This window comes from Cyclopterus lumpus, chromosome 10 (genome assembly GCF_009769545.1).
Source record: "Cyclopterus lumpus isolate fCycLum1 chromosome 10, fCycLum1.pri, whole genome shotgun sequence".
Classification (NCBI taxonomy): domain Eukaryota; kingdom Metazoa; phylum Chordata; class Actinopteri; order Perciformes; family Cyclopteridae; genus Cyclopterus; species Cyclopterus lumpus.
In genome coordinates, this window is record NC_046975.1 from 16,932,888 (window position 1) to 16,952,475 (window position 19,588).

The 19,588-nt window shown below is 39.2% G+C and overlaps 3 protein-coding genes across 4 annotated transcripts; 2 read left to right on the forward strand and 1 right to left on the reverse strand.

Annotated features, from left to right (window-relative positions):
* Positions 1-1,167: 1,167 nt before the first annotated feature.
* On the forward strand, positions 1,168-6,071 carry clic2 (chloride intracellular channel 2). Of its 2 annotated transcripts, XM_034543818.1 has the most exons (7): positions 1,168-1,451; positions 2,391-2,801; positions 2,882-2,991; positions 3,577-3,702; positions 3,802-3,902; positions 4,636-4,817; positions 5,590-6,071. In XM_034543818.1, exons 2-7 carry the CDS (start codon positions 2,670-2,672, stop codon positions 5,749-5,751), a joined length of 813 nt encoding a protein of 270 aa, XP_034399709.1. In that variant the 5' UTR covers positions 1,168-1,451; positions 2,391-2,669; the 3' UTR covers positions 5,752-6,071. The 2 variants fall into 2 exon arrangements, with proteins under 2 accessions (XP_034399709.1, XP_034399710.1); XM_034543819.1 differs by lacking the exon at positions 2,391-2,801 and having other exon boundaries at positions 1,173-1,451.
* Positions 6,072-12,596: 6,525 nt separating this feature from the next.
* On the forward strand, positions 12,597-16,159 carry c1galt1c1 (C1GALT1-specific chaperone 1). Its single transcript, XM_034543777.1, has 2 exons — positions 12,597-12,769; positions 14,201-16,159. Exon 2 carries the CDS (start codon positions 14,215-14,217, stop codon positions 15,172-15,174), a length of 960 nt encoding a protein of 319 aa, XP_034399668.1. The 5' UTR covers positions 12,597-12,769; positions 14,201-14,214; the 3' UTR covers positions 15,175-16,159.
* Positions 16,160-17,279: 1,120 nt separating this feature from the next.
* Positions 17,280-19,363, reverse strand: mcts1 (MCTS1 re-initiation and release factor). The gene is made up of 6 exons (XM_034543778.1): positions 19,168-19,363; positions 18,243-18,395; positions 18,040-18,137; positions 17,829-17,962; positions 17,617-17,684; positions 17,280-17,533 (listed from the first exon to the last, which is right to left on the reverse strand). The coding sequence occupies exons 1-6, from the start codon at positions 19,176-19,178 to the stop codon at positions 17,452-17,454; spliced, it is 546 nt and encodes a 181-aa protein (XP_034399669.1). The 5' UTR covers positions 19,179-19,363; the 3' UTR covers positions 17,280-17,451.
* Between the last annotated feature and the right edge of the window lie 225 nt (positions 19,364-19,588).

Below are 19,588 nucleotides of genomic sequence, written 5' to 3' on the forward strand. Positions count from 1 at the left end.
TCTCAGGCCATAACCTCCCTGACTTTGTAGATATTTAAAAGCAAAGAGGAGGATACATTTTTTCAACAACTCTCTCTGCCTCTGTAATATTTCCTGTGATGGTCTATTGCTAGTCATCAAATCTCCAGGATTTGTTTGGAATTTCAATGTGATGGGTTTGTTTTTCATGGCACAGAGCCACTTAAAACAAAGTACATGGAGATCCTTGTATCTTATTTTTTAAATTCCTAGTAATACATTGCATAATTCTGCTCATGATGCTGGTCTTATTTATTTAGGGAAGTCAAGACAACAACGTGGTGATTTTGCCATAAAACTTCCTTTTCCCTCTTTACTGTAAATTAGAGCATTTTACAAGAAACACATACTGAGCTGAAGCCTCACTCCCAAGCTCGAGAGGAAACCGCCACATTCATTTGTTCTTGTTAAATTATTAATCATTACTAATTACCACTTCAAAAAAAATCTTATATTCAGTTGAAAGAAAATATCGAATGCGTTTAACTGTAAAGAAAAAAGGATTGTTTTAATACTTGCTTCACCTCTTTCGTTTTATGCCCACAACACTGAGGGGATTCCCTTCAGCATGATGCATTTCCCAAAATACCCCTGAAATATCCCGTCTTTGTTTGAAAGACCCAATTTGACCTTCTATGGGAGTAGACAACATGATATAATTAGCATAATATACACCTCACTCAGCGGAGGTAGGGATATTCAGACCCTCCAAGAAATAATAATAATAGAATACAAATAATTCACACCTGGCATTATAAAACATTCATTCGAAAACCAAAGGCAAGTGACACTTGACATTTTACTTTTAATTATGTTGTTGCATTCCTGTAGCCAAAACAAACTCAGTCAACCTGATATGAAACTTTAGGCTATTTTCTACCTTAACATTAGATTGGGTCTATCTTCTGTTTCTCTCAGTGACTGCTTTATAATAAGTGCAGCCTTCCTGTGAAAAGTGCTGCTTATGTCTATCATTGTTGGATTGTGTGGGGCCCAAATTAATGATCCGAATTTGTGTTTTGAGTCACATGCCGTTATCAGTTCCTGTGTATTGCAATATGCAGAGGGACCTATTTTAAGCTCATAGATTCTGGCATTGGGTATATATGAGGGAGTACCCCGCCCATTTCTCTGGGTCCTCCCTCTCCCCCTGACTAGTGAAGTATGTTCAGAGCGATAGCTTCAAGGAGCCCTCAGACAAAACACAACCAGCCGGGAGGTGTTACACTTTCTCCTGACATCCACGGCCGCAGAAACACTTGAAACCAAAGCAGCACTTGTTATCAGCTTTCAGAGCGCTCTCTCTCCAGCTCTTTGGGGTGATTTCCTAAGGGGAAGCTTTGACTGAAAAAAGTGAATTTAACTTTTTTTGGGACGACATGGCACTTCGACAGAACTCTGACAAGGAGCCAAGCATCGAGTTGTTCATTAAGGTCAGTCATTTCTTTTCAATTTCATTAAATACTTTAAAGGAGAAGTTGACTGTAACGTGTGAGGGAAAGTCAATTCCACCTGATTTCACTGTCAAATTAACGTGTTTGATTCAATTCCAGAGGAAATGTCTCTTAATGTATCTGTCTTATATCCTCTCTTTTAGAGGAAAATAAACAAAGGATTTGCTCCTCACTTTTCATGAGTATTGTAAAAGGGCAGCGATCTACAGATCAATCAACAGAGATCAATCATAGGGCAGCTCTCTTTTTGATGGGTGCCTTCTGAAGATACCTCTCCCACAGATGTGTTTGTACCTCTGCTGAGGGTCACAGCACATTTTACCACTGAACTCAGACAGTCCACCTTATCATCGCACACACAGACGGAGCTGATGCAGGCGGACTGGCACCCAGCATGAACCAGGCACACCCACTTTACTGACGCACACATTCAGATATAGTCCTCCATATGGAGGAGTAAACAAAAAGTCATTTTCCCTTATTTCTCACCTCATGTTGTTGCCTAATAGCCAAACATTAACATACACCAGGATGTCTTCATTCTCTGCATGTGCACATTGTGTTCTGGGACAGTGTATCTTCTGATATATAAAACAAGGTCAAGTGACAGCACATTAAGCTGTAGATAGTATGTTATGTATCTTTGTAGTTATAGCACTCAGACTATAGTCTCTTACAGGAAATGTTTTTTTTTTTTTTTATTTGAATATGCTTGTTTGCTTCCTTGCTGAAAGTTAGATGATAAGATCAATACCAATGGCATGTCTGTATATTAAATACAGCAGATGCCTAACTTAACTTAGTTGAGCATAAATACTGTCTCTCTCCTAATATAATAAAGATCATTAATTAAAATGGTAAATCTCGTTTGTCCATATAAGAAATGACTATTTCTGGTTTTATGGGGGTTGTCTGCAGGATTATATCTTCGTCGGACAGAAACAAGACTCCAGAAAATGACTGCTGCCAGCCAAGAGATGGCCCGTCGCATGTCCCTCGTTGTCGGATAAAACAGACATGGATTTAGTTTTCTTTGGACAGAGCCAAGCTAACTGTTTCCAGGTGTAATGCTAAGCTGAGCAAAGCTGCTGGCTTTAGTCATATTTAGCAGTAAGAATGGTATTAATCTTCTCATCTAACTTCCTGCAAGAAAGCTAATCATATCTCAAAATAGCAGACTTTTCCTTTGACATCAAGATGGAGGAGACAGTCAGTTCTTTTCTGCTGCTACACAATTCCTGCTTTTCCTTCCGTGGAGAAAACCGCCCAGACACACCTTTCACTTCCAAAATCATTTGTTTATCAGCAGATGAGCGGATAAGAGAAACGGTGATTGCTTCATTGGCTGAAACAGGACATTTGCGGCCCATGTTGTCATAAAACTAAACATTACTTTCTGTATTTTTCAGGCTGGCCATGATGGCGAGAACGTGGGGAACTGCCCCTTCTGTCAGAGGCTCTTCATGGTTCTATGGCTGAAAGGAGTCAAGTTTACAGTGACCACTGTTGATATGAGGAAGTAAGCTCCCCTCCTCTGGCAAAAACACTTCCTGAGCATCTGGTCTCAGGGACTTTCATACAGAACTCTATTAAGAAGCAAACAAGAGAGAAATTGAGAGTAGCCCAAACCCTTTCTGACTTATCAAAGGTGTGTCGCTCACTCTGTCTGACGGAGGTTAGAGGGAGGAGTCCGTAAGGCCCAGGTGTACAGAGAACTCTGTGTCGCTGCAAAACAAACACCTTCTTTATTTACGGCTTTATTGTGTGAATTTCTAAGTCATTACCGGTGTGCAAATAAGATCAGGAAACTTTGAAAGGATGTTGATAATTGAATGATTCAGAACACACACGCACAACGGGCCTTTTAAACCGCTGACCACTCCCAGCGTTGTGTGTTTTCAACACTAAACCACCAGCCAAAGTTACGATCATCAATCCACAGAGCCGCATTTGGTTCTGACAGCCTCGATAACCAACGCACTCTCCGTTTTGATGTGATTGATAACAGTCTGATTGAATGAACTGTATGAATGCATTTAATAAGTCAGATGTCTCCCCCTCCCTCCCCTCCTCTCCTCCATCTGTTTACGTCCTCTCTCTCCAGGAAGCCAGCTGAGCTCAAAGACCTGGCCCCCGGGACCAACCCTCCTTTCCTCCTCTACAACGGCACCCTCAAAACAGACTTCATCAAAATTGAAGAGTTTCTTGAACAAACACTGGCCCCTCCCAGGTATTGTCACACTTAATCGTGACACAAATATTAATCAGGTGCTGGCTTATTCACGTCAAAGAAGTTGACTCCCAGGTTGCTCCCTTCTCTCCCCCGCAGGTATCCTCATCTCAGCCCGCTCAACAAAGAGTCCTTTGATGTAGGTGCTGACATTTTTGCCAAGTTCTCTGCTTTCATCAAGAACAACCCCAACAACACCTGTAAGTCGGATACTGTTGTGATTCATTACATAATCTTATTGTTACATAATAAGAATAATATTGAAAAATAGATTGATTGATTTTCAATGTGTTATCACATGACTAATCAGCGGTGGAAAGTAACTGAGTGAATACTTAGTGCTGTACTTTTATTTACTTTTATATAGTTTTATTTCCAGTTTGTGCTACTTTATACTTCTACCTCACTAACTTTCAGAGAGAAAAACATAAATGTTTACTTGCAAATACATGAGTGATAATAATCCAATATTTTAATAAGATAAAACTATGTATGGGTTATTCTGCATAATGAGCATATTGTGGAAGTGATACTTTTACTAAAATAAAATACTTATTCTACCACTGATATAAAGTAAAACATGCTCATTATGCAGAAAATGGCTCTGTATATTATCTATGTATTAGATTATTGTACTATTATTTGTGATACATTACGCAGTATTTTATGTTGTATCTGGTTGAGGTAAAGTTGATTTGGATTTATATTTGGTTTGGTTGGATAACAATTACTATAAAATCAACAAAATAACTTTTTACGGATGTTAAACACATGAAATGGAGTAAATGTATAAAGTAGCATAACATGTACCTCAAAATTGTAGTTAAATACTTCAGTAAAAGCGCTTTTACCTTACGATTCACCTGTAGGTGCATTACACCACACAGTTACAGAAAATCAACTCAACAAATCTCTGTGTCTCTGACCCTTCAGTCCACGAGAAAAACCTGCTGCGGGAGTTCAAGCGCTTGGACAACTACTTGATCTCGCCCCTTCCTGAGGAGGTCGACCACAACTCCAGAGGAACCTTCACCATCTCTAAGAGGAGGTTTCTGGACGGCGACCGCCTCACCTTAGCTGACTGCAACCTGCTTCCTAAACTGCATGTCATCAGGGTGAGATTTCATTTTGGGGTCATTTATAGTATAGTATAGTTTCTTTTGTTGTTTCTTGGCTTTTAAATTGTCTTTAAGTGGTGGAAAGTAACTAAGTACTCAAGTACTCTACTAAGGTAACATTTTGAGGTACTTGGTACTTGACTTACTTGAGTATTTCTATTTTATGCTACTTTAAACTGCTATTTCATTACATTTCAGAGGGAAATATTGCACTTTTTTACTCCGCAAGTAATTAATTTGATAGCTATAGTCCCATGTTATTTTTCATATTTTAATTTTACATATAAAACATATGATCTGCTTATAAAATACAATGCATTGTTAAATATTAAATCAAACTGGACTAAACTACTGAACTGTATAAAGTAGTTAAAACTACCTCAACCAGCGAGAACAATTAAATGCATGCTAACAAATTGGTGCATCAGCATTACTAATCTGATTTATCATAATATATCAGTCACGAGGGCCAGCTTTTGATACCTAAAACATGTTGCTGATAACATTTACATTGTTTTACTTTCAGGAGTCTTTTACAGCTTATTTGAGTATTTCAATGATGTATAAATGTACTCCACTGTGTTGAAGAGGAATATTGTATTTTAATTTTAGAAACCTGTAATGACCATAAAATATGATGCATTGGAGTTAATATTAAACCGTATAACAAGGAGTAATTTTACATTGTTGTATTGGTACTTTTTCTTGAGTAGAGTACTTCTTTGCTCTTTAGGGATCTGTTTGATCTTCCTTTTAATTTTAATTCTAGATTGCTGCCAAGAAGTACTGCGACTTTGACATTCCCGCAGAGTTCACAGGTGTGTGGCGTTACCTTCAAAACGCCGACCAGAGAGAGGAGTTCAAACAGACGTGTCCAGCCGACATTGAGATCGAGAAAACGTACTTCAACGCGGCCAACAAGAGGAAATAAAACCTTTTGGATTGTCTGTAATTATTGTCCTATTTTCTCTCAGTTTAACTGTTTATGTAAAGATGGTGATCTGCAGAGGGCGCTTCAACCTACAAGAATCAACTGTGGCAATGAATCACAATTCCACCTGAAAAAACCTTCCCCTGTTGTTGCAGTAAGACTTTGGGACATGTTGAGGCACAATGTTTTATTGGTTGTATGTATTGACTGTTTATCCATAGTCACTCACAGACAGATGGTACCTTCATGCCACGTTGAAAAGGCCACATGTGCAATTTATGTTTTTGTTTATAGTGTAAATAGATATTTTTCCAAACTTTTTATGATCAAAACACCCTCATTATATGATTGCGTTTGTGTGAGCAACAGCTGCAGAAACCTAATGTTTAATTTCTATACAAATCATTACACACACTTCTGTATCTGATATGATTCATACTAATAAAGAATATCAAATTCATTTGTCATAACCTTGATTTTTTTGTGTGTGCTTATAACACTTATCTTACAGTAAATATTATTTACCTTAAAATATCAGAACCAAAAGCAAGTCACATGAATGGCTTTTATGATATTCAAGTTTATTTTCAGCCACAAAAATATATCTGTTGATTTGGTAAAGATGGTGAATATACGGTTAGGTGGGGAAACGATGATGCAGAGTGAAGGCGCTTTTCCAAACTGGCCGTGCAGAAATCACACCAAACGTCCGGCAGCGGCTGGGCTCTAGTTGGTGACACAGTACTTCCAGAAACATGCTATAAATTCAAGGAACATTTCAAGTCATATTTGTTAAATTCTAATCCACACTTTTTACATTTCTTAAACTTGTTACACTTAATACAAATTATATAATAATTACTTAATATTGTAAATCCGTTTCTCCATATAGGTAAGTAGAGTGTCATATGTTGTACAGATTGTAACATCCTTTCAAGGAAGTTTGTGATTTGGGGCTTTATAAATTATCCTTAAAAAAAAGAGCAGAAAGATCTTATGTACTTATACTTTACTTATGGTAACAATTTACTTTATGCCTCCTCTTTTATGAGTCATAAGCAGTAAAGGTTTAATTTACAGTTGATAACACATTCTGATGTCATTCTAAGAATGTGTGCATGTGTGTGTGTGTGTGTGCGTGTGTGCATGTGCGTGTGTGTGCGTGTGCGTGTGTGTGTGTGTGTGTGTACGTGTGTGTAGCCATGCCTTAGTTCAGTGGTTCTCAAACTGTTTCTGTCGCGCCCCACTTCGGAGGGAGAAAGATGTTTGTGCCCCACGCCCAGGCCCGGGGTGGGTAATCGGGAGAATCGGGAGAGTTCCCGGTGGGCCGCTTCACTTCTGGGCCGGTCGAGAAATGTATTTGTTGACATTTGTCACGTTAGTTCACCTTCTCTTAAAGTGGGCTACACACGTTCGGCATTCGGACACCGCAGCCTCTGCATGGGTTGTACCATGCGAGGAAGTTCACCCTTCCCAAATAGAGTTGGTTCGGTCCATTATTAAACCAATCAACTCTATTTGGGAGGGGAGAACTTCCTCGCATAGTAGAACTAGTGTACCATGCGAGGAAGTTCTCCCCTCCCAAATAGAGTTGGTTCGGTCCGTAGCCCGTCTTTTCCAAAAGGTTTTCTCAGATAGGCTACGGATAGCTGGGCCGGCCCGACCGCAGCGATTCGCTTCAGGGAGGATGGACGGGAGGAAGAGGGCAGGAGGGGCTGAAGAAGCCAGGTTGAAAAAAAGAAAGGCATTGGAGGAGGATGCTGTCAAATGTGCCAAGCTTACTAATTTATTTTCAAGAGGACAAATACAAGTGGCAACTGGTAAAGAGAGACAAAGGCCTAATGATTAGCAACGTAGCTATTCGGCTAACGTTGATTAATAGCGTTGTCAACCTATTCCCAAGCAAAATATTAAATTATTTTAAAATATTAGCCTTTTTATATCACCCAAAATATGGCGATCCATAGACTTTGCAAATATTGATATATAATATTGATATTGATATTGAAGTATGCAGTAATATGACTTAATTTGTCTTTGTAGCTTCGGAGCAGCAGATAAGACAGTCTGTATACTGTACTGTGAGTTGAACTGTAAACATTAGTTCAATATGCCTCTTTGTTGAAGAGTGGGATATGGTTCAAATGTTTTATTTATTTATTTCTGCTTTTGTTAATTTATCAACCTATCCTTGTGGAATAGTGGAATATTTTTTGTTAATTTCTCATCTTAAGTGGATTATTATTGTTGTATTTAACCTTTACATTATTTGTTGGACCATGGTATTAATTTAAAATAACTACAGGATAGTAAGAGCTGAACGGTTGCTTCATTTATCCAATTTCCCCTACCATGGAAAAAGTGGGCTGGTCTTGAGCCTGAAATTCACGGGCTGAAAAGTGGCCCCACTCCGGCCCTGCCCACGCCCCAACAAAATTGTAACTAAATGGTCTATGCTGAATATTATTGAAATAACAACTGTTTGTGACTCCTCCATCTGTGCTTTTTCAAATAATAGAATAAAGAAAATTGCAATCACTTTCAAGTAAACCAGATTGCTCCATCAGACAAAAAGAAATAAAAAGTGCAATCACTTTGTTAGAACAACACAGACTGGTCTCTCCTCATCTGCATCGCCTGCGGTTGATTTTATTTTCCCTCCTGTCAAGTGTCTCTTCGTTGTGCTAAACTACTAAGCTACACGTGAGTCTTATGCTGCGTTCACACGTTCGGAGTGAACGCAGCATTAAAGGATCTTGGACCTCGCAATCGCGCATGCGCACGCGTAACCTGTTAACGCCGTAACCGTAATGTAAAGATGTACAGTTCTCCGCACTGCCCCCCGCGCCCCACCTGTAATACCTCGGCGCCCCAGTTGAGGGGCACGCCCGACAGTTGGAGAACCACTGCCTTAGTTAAACATCCTTCTGATTAGAACATTGCATTATAAGAACAACAGAGACATCATGAAGAGCAGGTGTGGTGCGTGTTTGATAGTCACACACCTCTTTTGTTTGCTTTTGGCAAGTTCTGCTCCGATCTAAGAAAACCCTGAGAGCGAAACCTGTCAGCCGCTTCCAGCTTCAAGACGGCTTCTCTGAGGTCCTTGACCTAAAATCAAGAAAAAAACACGCTGCTTATATATTGTGGTGCACTACAGACAGCGCTTTAACTGGACCACATTGATCACAAAAGCCCTGTTTAGTTTGCAATGACTTCTTGTTGATTTGAGTATTGTCGGCTCGACTTTCAAAGCACTCAGTGGTTTGGTTCCAGCATTTGCTCACATGTACCTACACTAAATCACAGATCCTGCAACTAACCCATCAGAAAAAGACTCAAATCTAAAGGAGATGCATGTGTTGTCAGAGCCCCCAACTCTGAAACAGCCTTCCAATTAAACATTATCTGGCCATTTAAATCTCTACTAAGATCTTTCTGAGCCGTTTCACGTTTAATTTCTTCTTTGCATGTCTCTACAGTAGGCTATATAGTGCTGTATCGATACTTGTTGTTAAAGTGTCCGAGATGATCAGCCTCACCATGTTTGCAAAGTTGTCTTGCTGTGCTGAATCTTTCGCTCCTTAAAATAAAACGTGAAAATCGAAAGTTACAAAATCATTCTGTTGTCCATATGTGCCTGATTTATCGGCATAATATTTGTGTTATTATTACCTTTATTCCAGGACTCCATCGCTCCATTGTGCTGCATCAGTAGAGGATACAGATTATTCACCTCGTGCTGCTCCCCCTCAGCAGTGTTGGGTCCGTCCTGCACCTCTGACACAACTTTCTGAATGAAATCTGTTAAAATAATACATCGTACTCTCATCATCCTGTCATTGTGACATTAAGATCCCTGCAGCAGAATAACTTTTGTTATGTGTGTTTTTTTTTTTTTAATCTTGAAGAGTAAAAATGAGAAAAGACATTCAAATATTTTAGTAAAGTTAAGATAGAACCTCATCTAAAAGGACATTTATGAAGAACATGAACTTTCTGTATGTTATCATCTTCATCTTTAAGGTGCATGCTCTACCAACTGAGCTAGAGACACAGTAAAACAGACATGCAGAGTAAATAGTGTTGCAAACAGTATAAAAAGAGTCTTACCCGCCTGTGGCTCCAAGTCAGTATCGGGGTACAGAGGTAGAGCGTGTGTCCGTCTTGCAGAACAAATCACAGCTACGAGGTAGAACAGAGCTACAGAAATCATGGTGCCTCTATCTTGAGATGGACTGATCTAGTCTGTAACTCTGCTTGGCGAAGAACTTCCCTTATATATCTTCAGTGGCCATCCATCACAATCTGATCAATACATTATCATCACACCCAGTCTCCCTCTTAATGGTTTTGACGCGAAGGGTCAGGCGTCATAGACCCAATTTAGAGGAGCCTGTCAATTGAGCCAGAGCCTATCTCTGCTTGTACAGAGAGGCCTAACAAATGTTTACTCTGCTGCAGTAATCAGCGGCTGTCCAGCAGAGCTCTGATGGTTTATGTCTGACACCATTTCGGTGTGATGGGCTGCTCCAAAGTGTCATTGCTCATGTCTGAGATACACAGCAGGTGGAAGTATGTCGCTGCAGGTTTGTACGTCACTTTGTGTTGAATGACTAACAATTTTAAAGCATTTAATTGTGATCGTCTGAGAAAGCAAATAGATCATATTGTCGTAAATATGTTGCAATTGTTGTCGTCAGGAGTTAAAGGTACAACCAATGTTATGCATCGTTCTTGTGCCGTGCTTTTTGTTCTTTGTGGAGCATCATAACCCTGTATGGACATGGAATGTTCATTTTCATTTCTATGTGTTGATTAAAGCTGAGTTATATTTCCTGGTTGCAGTACATTGCCACCCTTTCAATATATAAGTCGCACTTTGCACATAAATTCAATTAAATTCAAAGCAGTGTTGTACAGTTGAAACATTTAGTGCGAAAAACAAGGATTGCTGGATTTGGAACAATAGAGTGCTTTTCTTCATTTGTTTGAAATAACATTTGCTAATTACACTAAACGAGAACTACAGTTGAGGCTGATGGGATCTCATTAGTTTTTCATAAACCAAAATTCATGAATCAAATCAAAATGTAGACCATAAGCTGACACTGGATGAAAAGTTACGATTTATTAAAGTTATTGCAAGATATACTTGTGAGTCCATTTAACACCTGTTGAGATATTTAAGCGCAATGCCAGTAGCTTAACTTAAACTTGTGTATATATATATATATATATATATATATATATGTGAAATGTATGTTACATTTTTTTTTAAGTGTAAATATTAAATATACAGGGCAGTGCAAAGGTTTAGCTGAAGACGAGTGACAGACGGCCAAGGAGAGGTCAAACAGTCCTCCTGATGGACTCAGGACGGAAGCTTTTTCCGAATGCAGATCTGTCGTGTGCAGTCCAAATTCCTCTCTACTGATGTTGAGTCCTTTGGGAGAAATTACAGTGTGAGTAAATTTATTTATTGCTTTTCTCATATAAGCGTATTGGATATTGTTTGTCATTTACCATTTACCAACAAAACAAGTTAAGAGGTTTCGGGGACTGGAGGAGGCTTTGGGCTTTCTGTCAAACTGAAAGGTCACTAATGCTCCTCAGATGAGTGTTCGTGGCATTAGGTGATTTATAAGGTTGTCTCCTCAGTTTTGAAAACAACAACATTTGATACATTTCGCTTCTGAGCAGTCAATGACAAGAGCAAAGCAGTGACTTTAAATCAGACAGAGAAATTACTCATCTGGAAAAGGAAAGAACTTATTCTCACTGCTAAAATTACATACCGGACTTTTGTCGATTTGTAAATTGTGGTCACAGGAAATGTACATTTTAGGTCATAAGTGGTGCATTTATGTAAGGACAAGTACTATCAGCAAATTAAAAGTGTTTGTGGCTAACATATTATCACATTATTAATTTGTTAATAAAATTGTTATGCAACTATGTTCTTTATATACAATTAAGTACTTTAGTCCAATGGTTTTGAATTTATGGGTCAAGATAAATCTGAGTAGATGATTAATGGTGTGGGAAAATGTTCTGCTACACAGATTTGTATTCATGTTTTGGGCTTTAGACATACTCAAATACTCTTTTTTGTTAAATATATTTGATGATGTTACCTATTTGGCCGCGATACAGTTGTTTAAATGAAAAAAGTGGAACAGTCAACAACACTGAAATATCTGAAAAAAACCATAATTTTTTTCATCTCTAGTTACATTAGAATGTAGTTATAGTGCAACATATGTGCAGTTTTAATACATATTTGTATATCTGTCAGAAATGTGCCTGCAATAAAAAAACAAAAAACAGAACTGCCTCTTTATGTCAACACTAGAGTTCGGTCTTGATTGGGGGGAGTGAAGTTGTCCCAGTTGTACAACACCACAACTAAAAAAAAACATAATCAGAGCCTGCATTTGAACAAAATACACAATCTTCCTTCATTTTGTGTAGATAAAGACATCATGAAATTATCTTATGAATAAATAAAGTAAAAATGAAATCAATGAATCAAATGTAATATAAAATATACTGAGATATTAAAATACTAATAATAACGTATTGTTATTATTAATAATACGGTATTACTTACTTTATTATTATTATTATTATTATTATAAATATAATACGTTATAAGTCTTTACAAGTATTTCACAATATATAAGATCATTTATGTATTTTACGCCATGTATTCAGTGACATTATTCATGTATTTAATATTCTATTGATATACGCATCATGTATACATATTACTTATTATTGTTAACACCGTTTTTTGGGCTCCGTATCACATAAACAAAAGACCGTGACAGTGTTATTGGAACGAGTCACGTGACCTCCGTCAGCGGAAGTAGCGCGTTCAACTTCGTTATTCGTGATGTTGCGCCTCCCTAGTTGTTAATTAACTGTCCGACCCGGACGTCTCGCCGAGCAGTGGGAGCAGAGAGACGGGTGAAAGCAGGAGTAGCACCCGGCAGGTCGACGTTAACAGAGAGAGGTACAGTAAGCGCTCGTTTACCGCTGTGTGTATGCTGCTAACAAGACCCCCCCCCCCCCCCCCCCCCCCCCCGAGTTAGCCGTTCAGTGGGAGCGTCGCGACGTTTGGAGGCTAACAGTTGGAGATCAGCTGCTCCAACTCTCTGATATAAAGTCATGGTAGCTGACATGGCGACTTCGTGTTCGCGCTGGCTGTCTATAAATGCTCCTCTTGCATGTAGACGAGCGGGTGGACGGGTCAAACCTCAGCGGTGTTTGCTTTAGGTCAAGCTCTTTCATGACCAGCTGCTCAACTCGTTTAAACAAGACGAGGAAGCTTAACGCCATTTTAATAAAAAACCGTTAACATTCAATAGAGCTGCAATCAATGAACCAGTATGTCCACTATTAATAATAGTTTATAGAGACAATGGACATTATTATGTTAATAACCGCTGTTACTAAAGGCGTCCTAAAATACATGAGAATAACAACAGGGCAGGTAGTTTAAAAGGATCCCTTGAGTACACGGGTTTTAAAAGCATTAGTAACATGTTTACATGTAGGTCGATTGCAGACAAGCAGGACACATAAGTTAATATATATATATTTATATTCCACTTGAACCACTGACAGAAGAGGCTGAGTGGCTAAATGCAGGGTGCAGTGAGTTGTTGGTCACTGGAAGCAAACCTGACAGCAGGAGAAAAAGGTGTTGCACGGTCTGCCCCCGTTATTCAGATGACGTGTAGGTCCTCGGGCCCTTTTTAGGCTCCACAGTTATAGTAAGACACAGAAGTATCCGGTCACACATCTGATGAGGATACGATCATCATGTTCCACCATTGAGAGGAGAAAAGGGCACTTTTCTGCAACTGAATAGTGCAATATTTTCGATTATAATTGGCTCTTCTGTTGAAGTTGCAGTTGAGCGAAGTCATGCACAAGTTGGCATATTATATTTGGTCATCCCAATTTAAAATTTGATGTGTTTTTTAAAAAATTGGGCAGCGATAAGTAATTTGCCAATTAATTTGTTGATACAAATGTCAATTGAAGTTATTGTCTGTGAAATGTCAGAAAAAGGTGAAGGGATTTAATGACATGCCTTGCAAAGTAATTGATTCGTCAGGCTGAAAATGAAAAGCAATATTAACATTCGAGCTGAAACGATTACTCGATTTATCAATTAGTCGTGAATTCCGTAATGTTTTTAGCCCAAATTCTTTGGTTTCAGCTTCTCATGTGTGAATACTTAAAATAGTAAATAAACCTAAATTTATTTTGTCTTTAATGGTAAATATATTATTAGATATTTAACCATGCAAGTGCAGCCTTCTTATTGTGTACAAGTTATAAGTATGAGATGATGAAGAATCAGAGGCAACACAACTGGTTATAAAGTTGACATTTGAGGTGACAGCTAAATTAATACATTTTCTCTCTCGTCCAGTGTCTGCTGCCAAAATGTTGTCTGAAGGAGGTTATTTCATGAAGGGGATGGCCATGGGAGGCCTCTTCTGCTTGTTTCTGTCACTGCTGGGTAGCTTCAGGTTGAGCACGGAGTCCGAGACAGACGGCAATAATCATCATCATCATCATGTCAAGGCCCAGAGTAAAGATGAGCTGACCCGCCTCTCTGACGGCCACATGCAGGAGTTTAGCAATCAAGTCCAGGTCTCTTGCATCATCATGGTCCAGCCCAAGATCCTTGTTTACTGGGCCACTGCGGTGGACACCTGGAGCAAACACTGTGACAAAGCTGTGTTTTACACTTCCGAGTCCTCCAAAGCGCTCGAGGCGGTTGACCTGAATGAAAACGACGACTGGGCGAGGCTACGTAAAGCTCTGAAGCATGCTTATGAGAACGCAGGAGACCTGCGCTGGTTCTTTGTAGCACAAGCGACAACGTTTGCCATCATCGAGAACCTCAAATACCTGGTGCTTGCGAAGGATCCCAGCGAGCCCTTCTACCTCGGCAACGCGATGAAGTCAGGGGAGCTTGAATACGTGGCGTACGACAGTGGCATTGTTTTAAGTTACGAAGCGCTCAAAAGGCTTGTGCATGTGTTCCAGGATGAAGACAAATGTCCAGAAAGAGGACGAGCCCTGTGGAAGCTGAGTGAGGACAAGCAGCTGGCCGTGTGTCTCAAATATACAGGTGTCTTCGCAGAGAACGGAGAAGACGCACACGGAAAGGGCCTGTTCAACAGCAAGAGTGTGGACAGCCTGATAACGGACAGCATGAAGGCCAACCCCAGTAATGTGGTGGAGGACTGCTGCTCTGACATGGCCGTCACATTCAACGGGATGTCGCCCAATCAAATGCAGGTCATGATGTTTGGAGTTTACAGACTTCGTCCTTACGGCCACGATTTTCATGACTCAATAGTATTCAACCCTCCAGATGGTTCAGATAATGACTAGAGACTCAACGCTTCGAGGTTGATGTGGCATTTTATATGTTTTGCTTCTATGATGGCAAAACCTAACTGTGCGGCGGTGGTTTTTCTAATTGTTTTTAAAACTGGATCCTAGATGGGAATAACACTTTTATGTATGTTTGTATCTTTTTGCACTTCGCCCAATCAGCACCCCGTTCCTTTGTGGTGAAGGTAAAGAGAGTCGAGGGGTGTGCCGTCCGTTTAAATGAAGACAGAGCGTGGACATATAGCAAACGTGTGACATGAGCCTAGATTATCTGGAAGTATTAGGTATCGTTATGTATTTTAAAAGTTTGTCTTTTTGTGGTCTTAAAGCTGCATTACATTTATAAGGTGATGGCTATTCTGAAAATTGTTTCTTTTTAATTATTTAACTGTTCAGTGCTTCGACATCCTAACCACATTACGAGTAACTTCTTTTTTATCTCTGAGAATAGATCACCCAGCTGATTTAAAGACTGTATGGAAGCACCTATATTCAATGTGGTGGCCCAAACCAGCTTTAAATGAAGTGCATTGCGTGCCCTGTTGTACTTGGTTTCCTCCACTTATGAAGAATTGGACTTCACAGCTACATGGAAAATAATAATCCTCAGTGTTGACTCGTCCATTAGAAGAGACACAAAGTCTGGGTGTCGGCCTGACAAGATGATTCCTTTTTAAAAATATATAATTTTTTTTTTGCATTTCTGATTTGATCCAACATAGACTGTTAAAGTTATAGAGAAATTTCAAAAATTATACAAGAGTGGTAGCTTCCAGGTGTTAATGATTTACACCTTGTCAAGCAGACAATGATTTTTGGTAAAGGGAAATATTTTTACAGTGTAAGGATTGCTTTGTTAAACTGAACTAATTTGATATAGAACTGTGAATGTATTATATTGCAGGCCTCTGTTTTACATATAATGTATATTCATATTTTGCTGGTCAAGTGAGAAATAAAAGTATTGCAGTTATCATTGATACCCTTGTACTATTGAAATATGTAGTCAAATTATAACAACGGTTATTAGCATTATAGCTATTGGCCATTAACACTTCTCTGTATTATGCAACACTGTTCAAAAGATCCACAAACCTTTACAATTCCCTTAAAGTTGAATCAACGTTAGAATTGTAAAACATGTTTATGCATAGTTCTTTATTTTTAGTTGGGTGTACCTAATAAACTGTCCAGAGTGGAAATTCCCCCTGACATTATCCAACAACAGACAGTGAACCGCTGTACTCAGTAAAGAGGAGACAAACAGGTCTAACGGTGGTGAGCCAGTGACATCGTGCCACCCCGAGTTGTGTAACAACGCTCATATCCTGGATTGATGAGTAGACAGACTACGTCCCAACTACACTAGATGAAAACCAAGTAATGAATATTTAAAAAATGATCATGTCTACCATCCATCCATCCATTTTCAATACCGCTTATCCTCATTAGGGTCGCGGGGCGCTGGAGCCTATCCCAGCTGACATAGGGCGAAGGCAGGGGACACCCTGGACAGGCCGCCAGTCCATCGAGGATCATGTCTACATTTCATTAAATTCTAATATCTCCTCACAAACAGACCCCACTCTAGTGTTCAACACCGGAGCCCGACAGGGTTATGTGCTCAACCCCCCCATGTTCACGCTGTATAGCTTTGACTGCTACCGTTTTCTGACCACACTACCGTCATCGTCCAGATTCTAAACAACAATGAGACTTCAGAGAGGAAATCAACAATCTTGCGGCTGTATTTGCTTGAGAAAACTTTAAAAATTAAATTTCTATGCCAAGTGCTTGTTAACTTCTACAGAGGACTATACAAAAAGCATCCTGACTGGAACCCTATCACACTGGTATGGGATGTGCATTGCCCAGGACGGAGGGGCTCTACAGTGGGTGATTACACCACCCAGAACATCATTGGTGACTAGAGGTGACTGCGAAGGGCCCAAATGACATTAAAAGACACAAAGCACCCAAACAGCCTGTTCATCTTGCTGCCGTCTGGCAAGAGATACAGAAGCATCAGCTGCATTTTGTTTTACAACCTTGTACTTTGACCTTAAATTGGATCCAATGCAAAATACCAACTGAGATGACGATTTAAAGCAAGATCTTTCTTTTATTTGTGCATTTAGCAATTGATTCATAGCCTTCATCGGGTTACACAGCTAAGTCCTTAGGTGTAAACAGTTGAGGGGTAGCTCATGCTTTGTTGACAAGAGCTCCACACTTTCCAGGGGGGGAGGGGGGCGTGTGTTGCAGGTGTTGTCATCATTTATACGTCTTCATGTGCCACAATCCATCATTCAAATAGTGAACGTTCTCTATTCCAATTCCCTTGTTGACTTTTTCTCTGTTTGCAAAAGACAGACAAAGATCAGGCATCACAAGAGCAGCAACAGTGGTTTTGCTTGTGTAAAAAGAATAATATCTTACATGCTGTCTGCAGACATCTTCATAACGCCGACACAAAGTGCAAGTTGTTTTCCCTCCGCCATTATGGCCTGCATCCACTTGTTAAAGAAACTCGTACATAAGTGACAAAATGTGGAAGAAAGGTGAGATATTATATTTCTGAATGAAGAAATATTAACACAATTATTATTATTATATTTCATAGTGTGAAAGCATCATGAATAAAAGGATACAACTACAGTGTCAGTTGCAGCTGGGTAGAGTTTAGCGCCTGGTGACGTCAGCCCGGGGCACATTATGTTGGCTCCACTTAAGACAAATTTAATGGCTCCTTTGTCTACTTGCTGGTGTGGAAGAATGAAAGGATCTAGAAAAAGATCATTTATTATCAGTGTGAGGAAACTCAAACACAACCATCAAGCAGTTAGCATTACAAGAACTTACATTTATGCAACAGTCTGAGGGTTGGGTAGAAGGGTCCTTCTCTCTGTCTGAAGAAAAGCAGTTCTCCATTCACTGTCAGGATTTCAATGTGTTCATGGCTGTGGGAAGAACAGCAATATAAAAACTGGAGAAGAAAATCCACTATACTGAAAACTGATTTCATGTGAGCAACGTGATGATAGAAATGAAATGATGAGTCATACCATCTCACTATTTTGACAGGATCCTTTTTTGGCATTATATGATTAAGCCATGACTCAATGTCAGGAAATTGTTCCAAGAGCTGATTTTTGATGCCTTTGATCACAGATGTTTTCAGCTGGATGCAGTTTGAGACATTCTCCTTCTCGTCAAATCTGAAACAAACAGAACAAGTTTTGTGGCATTTCCTTTTTTTTTTAACTTTTCATTTATGTAGGCAAACATGCATCAAACATACACAATGGAGTACACCGATTCAACATTGAGGCAAATATTGGCAGTAAACAATGTTGGTTTTGTTCAGATATTACTTTTTCAAGCCAATATCAACAGTATGCAGATATGTTTGGGGAAAAATATGAACTTACAGTCTTATAGAAGAACAGCAGGCACTTATTTTTTTTCCATAACAAAATAACAATCGATAAACAATTATACATATTAAACATAAAAGAATATTATTTTGAACCTCATCCAGACAAATACATACATTTTAGGGTACATATAATGCTCACATTCATTTAAATGCATTCTAAAAATGTAGATAGTTTTAAAAACGTTGTGAATAGAAAACGGTTGTTATAAGCTCAAATTCATTACACTAATAATAAGCGTGTCTAGTCTGAGATGTGCCTGAATGTACACAATTGTCTCAGGATGACACAACTTGGATTTTGGATTCAAGGCACTGTGTTGTTAAAAACAAGGCTCCATTATAGATCACACAGCAGTGACACATGTAAATATATATGTGTACAAGCCTCGTCGAACGTAATAACAGAGGACCTCACATAACATCATAACTCATGTCTAATTAATTGAACTTGAGCCGACAACAAACTTGAAGACACGATTGCTAATAAGTTAGCGTTAGCCACCTAGCTGTGGTTAGCTAACGTTGCAACATGGAAATAATCAGCAACGTACTTTTTAAACATCCTCGATGGTCGCTGTTGCCGTTACCGCGCTCCTCAAATGTCACAAAGCTCGTCCGTAATTACTGCGCCAGATCGAGTCTGGTAAACTCAAGAAAATAGTAGAATACAGTGAATCTATCAAGTAATGCTTCAGCAATCCCACGCCTGTTTAGCAGTGCAGGGCCAGCGGTGGAAGTGTCGCGTCATTTTACGACAGTTGTGTGCGTTATACGGCAGATCTGGTCACCTGGTCCCTGCTGTGACTCAGAGCCATAGAAACGGAATAGAGTGAGATATATTTATGTTAGTCGTGCTCTGCCGCTGTTTATCTTTGTTTTTTGTTCAACAATACTATTGGTTTCACATACTAAAGCACCATTTATACATTTTAATTCACAGTTCAAGCCTTCATATTACTGTCAAATATAAAT

Excerpts from the sequence above, each read along its gene's own strand:
- c1galt1c1 (XM_034543777.1), top strand. The coding sequence starts at position 14,215 with ATGTTGTCTGAAGGAGGTTATTTCATGAAGGGGATGGCCATGGGAGGC.
- clic2 (XM_034543818.1), top strand. The coding sequence starts at position 2,670 with ATGGAGGAGACAGTCAGTTCTTTTCTGCTGCTACACAATTCCTGCTTT. Across the intron at positions 2,802-2,881 it reads ATGAGCGGATAAGAGAAACG|GCTGGCCATGATGGCGAGAA; the intron begins GTGATTGCTTCA and ends TGTATTTTTCAG. Across the intron at positions 3,903-4,635 it reads GAACAACCCCAACAACACCT|TCCACGAGAAAAACCTGCTG; the intron begins GTAAGTCGGATA and ends CTGACCCTTCAG.
- mcts1 (XM_034543778.1), bottom strand. Across the intron at positions 18,138-18,242 it reads CCTGTCAAAATAGTGAGATG|CCATGAACACATTGAAATCC; the intron begins GTATGACTCATC and ends TTCTTCCCACAG. Across the intron at positions 17,534-17,616 it reads AAGATGTCTGCAGACAGCAT|AGAAAAAGTCAACAAGGGAA; the intron begins GTAAGATATTAT and ends TTTTGCAAACAG.